Source organism: Anguilla anguilla, chromosome 5, assembly GCF_013347855.1.
Source record: "Anguilla anguilla isolate fAngAng1 chromosome 5, fAngAng1.pri, whole genome shotgun sequence".
Taxonomy (NCBI): domain Eukaryota; kingdom Metazoa; phylum Chordata; class Actinopteri; order Anguilliformes; family Anguillidae; genus Anguilla; species Anguilla anguilla.
In genome coordinates, this window is record NC_049205.1 from 5112775 (window position 1) to 5118904 (window position 6130).

A 6130-nucleotide genomic window follows, 5' to 3' on the forward strand; every position below is an offset into this window, starting at 1 on the left:
AAATAAATAGTAAACACCATTTTAAATGCTTAAGGTCCCCCCAAAAGGACACTACGTGTACATGTAGACGGTTTCAAACAGCACCGATTCATTCACCTCCAAATCTGAAGCCCTCTCCATGATCTCCCTGGGTACCAATCCTCTCGTTTTCTCTTTAGATGGCATTCTGTAAACGTACAACAGCAAAAATCACGTTGCTACACGCAACTCACAGGCGGCATAATTCTAACTGCTGTTACATTTATACAGACATCGTGTTTTATGGTCACCTAGCAAACAATTCCTGCTACAATTGGCTCCAAAAACCATACTAACTTTTCAAGGACAGATGACTGCTTGATTGGACATATTGTAAAAAAAAAAATACCTCCTATCTCAAAAAATATAATATCTTACTTCCGGGACCGATTCTACTTACCTCCCTGAAAAACTGTATTTTTAAAAAATATTCACAACAAAGGTTGTCGGATTGCTCGGTTCTTTTGGCACGCGGTAGAGGGCTGCGCGTGTACAAACCTGAAACGGCTACTCCAGCAGCAGTGCACAAAAAGTTATTGACCGTGTTACACTCTCCCCTACTATAAAAATCTTTACTATTCATTTAACCATTTTTATGGCCACTTGGAATTGTGCAGCCCGTTCAAACGAGCTAAACAAACGCGTATTTCATTTTTAAAAGATGAAACTAGCATACTACATACAATTTAAAATGCAAGTTAAATTATATCAGTTGATTTTCTACAACCACTGCTAAATCTCATCGATGCAAGAACTGCTCCTTTTACATTAAATATTCCTTATTTTCACAAGCGTAGACTGTGTCCAATTTATATCATAATATATCAACGTTATTCATAATAATAAATTAGGCTACATCATTACTAATAGTGAAAATAAGAATGGAAATATAAGACTTAAAACGATGTCTTTTCTTACGAAGTATTAATTAACCACATAGACAACCGTCATAATAAAACCTGACTTTGGATACTTCATGGAACAGTGACTACGGCACCGTGAAGTATCCAAAGTCTCTCTCTCTCTGACGTTTCACTGTCTGTCCGTGATTTAGAAAAATTAAAATTTGTGTTTTGTCGCTGAACGGGAATTACGTTTTAGAAGCACGAAAAGGAAACTGTGTGCATATCAATACAAATTAATTGGATGTGAGAACTCTCTTGCTCGCGACACTTAAACAAAATGCCTGAGGTTAATATTTTGATTAAATCGGGATTTGTTAAAGCATATGGCGTTAGTGTTGCCTATGCAATTTGTGATTTTATTTTGTCACCACCGTGAGGGAAGGGAAATTCCCCCCCAATTCCACCCAGACTGTGTGCATGTCATTAAAAACAAAAACAAAAAACAAAAACTCCAAAATACGTGTCGCTGTTAATTGAAATGCTCTTCTGTTAAACTTCCAGTTTCCCTTTGAATCCGAAGATCAACGTGAATATCAAGGAATCGTATTTCCCTTGAGTCTGTCTGGTGCTAAAGGTAGCTCATCGCGCGCCGCATTACGCCTCAGATTACCAAAACTGTGTTTCTATTGGCCACCATTTACCCTGCGCGTTAAGCTCCAGCCAGCGATCCGAGTTCAGTCGTAGCTGTATAAAAACTAAATTCCAGCACAGTGCACTTGGCACTTGTCGCTGCAGCAGCACACGAGAAAAACAGAAAACGAGCCTCGAACCGTCCCTATTGTTCTACTCGGGTGGGTTTGCCTGTGGAGATTATGAACTCCATTGATTCGCAAGCCCATCACACCTCTCTAACAGTTAGCCCGCATCAGCCTCAGCACAGAAGCGCACAGGAAGCACCGGAGATGGCCGTTTATTGCGACAACTTCAGCATGTATCACCAGCAGAGCCTACACGGAGCGCAAAGACCGAGCGGTTACGGGCTGGGGGACTACACGTCCTCCTCAAACCCGTACCTGTGGCTGAACGGACCGGCTGTCAACTCCTCGACGCCCTACCTCCACGGAAACAACGCTGGCCCGTTCATGCCACCGTCCTACGGGTCACAGCGGCAGTTTCTGCCCAACTCGTCGGGATTCGCGGGCGCGGACTTGGGTTGGCTGTCGGTTGCCAGTCAGGAGGAGCTGCTGAAGCTCGTGCGCCCGCCGTACTCCTACTCGGCGCTCATCGCCATGGCCATTCAGAACGCGCACGAGAAGAAGCTCACCCTGAGTCAGATCTACCAGTACGTGGCGGACAACTTTCCTTTCTATAAGAAAAGCAAAGCCGGCTGGCAGAACTCCATCCGACACAATCTATCGCTGAACGACTGCTTCAAGAAGGTGCCCCGAGACGAGGATGACCCAGGTGGGTAGACACGGTGAAAGTTTGCCTTAAAGGGCTGTGTGGTCCGTTGTTTGAAAGGAGGAAACTGCAGATGTTTTGACGCAATAATAGTGAACATATTTACAAACCCTAGACTGACATTAGGCCTAGTCGAACATGCATGTGCTGTATCATGTTGCTTTAAAGATATGGGGTGGGCTAGATGTGAACCCAGAATATTTTGAATTCAGAGTTTGTGTGTCTTTATTTACAGAATTAGGAAAAATATGTCGGCCTATTCGGTAGCACAACAAACAGCTTATTTTTAACAGATAATGACTGATTATCTGTGGATTCGCAAGAGGCTCTATTGTAGAGGCTAACTCATAGTCAGTGGAGCAAGTTTTTATTTGTATACCAGTAAAAATCGAGCAATTCTATGCCAATTTAAACTGTAGAACAATTAATTCCTAATTCAGGACAGTATATTAGAGTGGTCTCTTGTATAGACTACTGACTAGACCTCCAAAGTTGTACAAGTAAGAAAAAGTTCTTGATTACATTTGTTTTTCAATGATGCACGTCTTCACAGTTTAATTCAATCTGACAGTCGTTGCTGCGGAAACTAAACTGTAATAAAATTCAATCACCCCCTTACAATATAGCACAATATACTTGCTAAATGAATAATTGCTAACATACAAGTGGGCCATCAAAAAATAGCATAATTTAGAATTACTCATAGCTTCATGTTTGTGGTTTTTGACATGTTATATCATCTGCTCCTGCATTATAGGAAAGGGTAACTACTGGACGTTGGACCCTAACTGCGAGAAAATGTTCGACAACGGAAACTTCCGCAGAAAGAGGAAGCGCCGGTCGGACTCCAGCAACGGGGTGTCTGTCAACACTAAAGTGGAGGAAGGCCGATCTGCTCCGGTCATCAAGTCTTCCGACAGCCCGCCTCTTATGGAGCCTTCCTCTCCGGAGCTGGACTCCGGCGAAGACCAAAAAAGCGCGTCGCCACCGGGACTATCCGCTGCGCCGTGTTTTAATAATTTCTTCAGCAACATGTCCGCGCTCGGCTCTGGCCCCCCCGGCAGGCAAGCCTCCCTCGGACTGGTGAACGAGCTGTCAAGCCGTAACATCACGGCCGCCAGCCCCTACCACACAAATTCTTCTCAGGATAGCGGGGGCACCGAGATTTCGGACGGCCTGCACCTCAACCGTGGCGTCTACTACAACTCTTTCAGCAGCGGGCAGAGCGGACCGTTCAACGGACACTTCTACAACAGCTTCAGCGTGAACAGTTTGATATACCCAAGGGAGGGGACAGAGGTGTAGAAAATGCAGGCAAATGTTTTAGTTGTAGCGCGAGTGGAGACGTGACTGGGTGGCATTCCCACGCACCCGGACCACTGTTTCTCACAATCTGCAAATCGTGGACACTGTGGCGCAGTGACAGAAAAGAAAGAAAGAAAAAAAGCTCGCAATTAACTGCGCTTAACGAGATTCGCCTGGGTGGTCCCGAGAGTCAACGCAGATTACGCACCAAACCACCGCTTTTATATTAAACAGGACACAATTGCGAGACAGGTGTCCTGTCAAGTAGTATTCCAAAACGTCCAAGACTAGCCAAGCACTTGAGCAACAACCCACTCTCGAGTCACTCCTCGCGACAGACAGATACTGTTATACTAACTTATACTCGGTGTAAGATGTGCCTTGATGTCAACACTGTTTTGTATGCGCCAGAACTGACATCTGGCGATCAAACAAACGAATAAACCAAATATCCTGTTCATTGTAGAGAAATCATTTTGTGTATTTCAAAAACTGTATTTTGTCCTTTTTACACACGTGCAGTTTTATTGGAGGAACTTGACCTAAATATATATATAAGATGCATTTAGTTTTCATTTCTTTTTTTTTCGTCCTGGAAACGTTCACTCAAATGTCACCTTATTGTATTTTGCTACTTCTGTAAATAAAACTGGGACATCATGTACGTTTGTAAATTATGCATAGACATCTGCAGCCAACTATTTATATATTAAGTTATATGCTGATATTTTTGTAGATTTGTTTTGGGGGAAAACAAAAACTTTTTTATAAAGTTTGTAAAAGTTCTATTGGAAAGTAGGCCTAATCGAGGAAACAGAAAGAAAACATTTAGGTAGGCCTATTACTGCTATTACGACTTGTAATAACATTTAAGGGAGGAAAAGCGCACTGATTATATCATAAATGTACGATCTCAGAAGTAGTCATACTAAAGGAATATATGTGGTTGTTTCATTCACCATTAACGAGTAGAAACACGAATAAGAAACGAGAGATGTCTGAATCGCAGTTCATGGGATGACTACATACGATTGTTTATGTGTGTTTGACGATGGTAAATCCGTAGAAATAAACAATTCAATTGCCAATAGCTGTCTTTGTCTCGCCGGTATCAAAGTCTGCTGTTGAGGAAACATCAGTTTGTAAATGCGGTTCCAAAACGGTTATGCTTGTCCTGTTGTACACGTTTTCATCTAACTTGCAATAGTTTTGTTTTATCTAGGCTCCATATTACAACAAAAATACGTTTTAATCAAATGGCCTGCAACTAATGTGGCCCAAATTAACATTTTGTTCTAAGATTACTGGAGCTGTCAGTCAGTGCAGTCGAATGATTAATTATGAACTGCTTTATGCGGTCCATCCACAATTTAAAAACATGTCGATTGGAAGCACACACTGCGTGAATAATAAACACACAAATTTAGTTTAACATTTGCTGCTTCTTCCTTGTATTCTTTATAGCAGCCAATGAACATATCCTGTTGGTTAGACGGGATAAATAGCCGGTATATTATTAAGTATTACGTTATTAAAAGTATTACAATTTGTGGCATCAATATGAAAGTATTAAAATCCAGAACATCCATTCATAATTTATTTTTCTAAGGTCAGGAATGGGTTTAAAATTTTGTTTTTGCGTTATATCTGCGTAATTACAGGCGGTCATAGTGCCAAGCCTTATGGGGAAAAGCTTTATGTTTTTAGATTTTAAACCATTTGCTTTGTTTTGTTTGTTCCCTCTTTTGTTTATTTAATACGTCTTTGATTGATTCGACTGTTTACTGTTTTTTTTTTTTTAAAACTGTTGTTTTATTCAGTGGCATCAACATTGCGTTCGGCTTTAGGCCTCCATTAATCGCCACCTGTGCCATTACAAAATTACATCCAGGAAAGAATAATTCACGTCCTGTACGCAGTAGAACGTAAACTTGGGCACTGTACACACACGCTCGACGTTGGCATTCTGGGGGCTAATCTTGTATAATCTTTCATTGCATGATATATGTAAGACATTTAGCTGCTTGTAGGTCCAGGTCGGCCTAGCAATTTGGCAGTAAGACAGGAAAAACAATATTCATGTTAAGGATATCACACATCCAGCCATTTTCATTGTAACACTATATTTAAAACAGCGATACTGTGCAACCCGCCGAATAAATAGAAGGAGGTCTGTACAAAATTCATGTAAGCCTATGCCAAGTAGGCCTTCGTTACTTGATGAATGAAAACATTTTTCCCAGTTGAACGACCTTAACCTGATAATACATACTTCTTCAATAGTAGGGGACATAATCTGACAAGCACTTATAATAATAATAATAATAATAATAATAATAATGATAATAATAATAATAATAATAATAATAATAATAATAATAATATAACATAACGACGAAAACAGGCCATTCAGCCCAACAATGCTCGACAATGAATATGCGGTCTTCTTTTCGTCTAGGTTGACACGCGCCCACGCGCTTGTTTTGTTCGTGGTATCATGG

General features: G+C 41.1%; 1 protein-coding gene across 1 annotated transcript; it reads left to right on the forward strand.

Annotated features, from left to right (window-relative positions):
* The first annotated feature begins 1735 nt into the window (after positions 1-1735).
* foxi2 (forkhead box I2) lies at positions 1736-4087 on the forward strand. The gene is made up of 2 exons (XM_035417435.1): positions 1736-2327; positions 3082-4087. Exons 1-2 carry the CDS (start codon positions 1736-1738, stop codon positions 3627-3629), a joined length of 1140 nt encoding a protein of 379 aa, XP_035273326.1. The 3' UTR covers positions 3630-4087.
* Positions 4088-6130: the final 2043 nt, after the last annotated feature.

Coding starts and splice junctions, on each gene's coding strand:
- foxi2 (XM_035417435.1), top strand. CDS start 1,736: ATGAACTCCATTGATTCGCAAGCCCATCACACCTCTCTAACAGTTAGC. Junction 2,328..3,081: donor CCGAGACGAGGATGACCCAG/GTGGGTAGACAC, acceptor CCTGCATTATAG/GAAAGGGTAACTACTGGACG.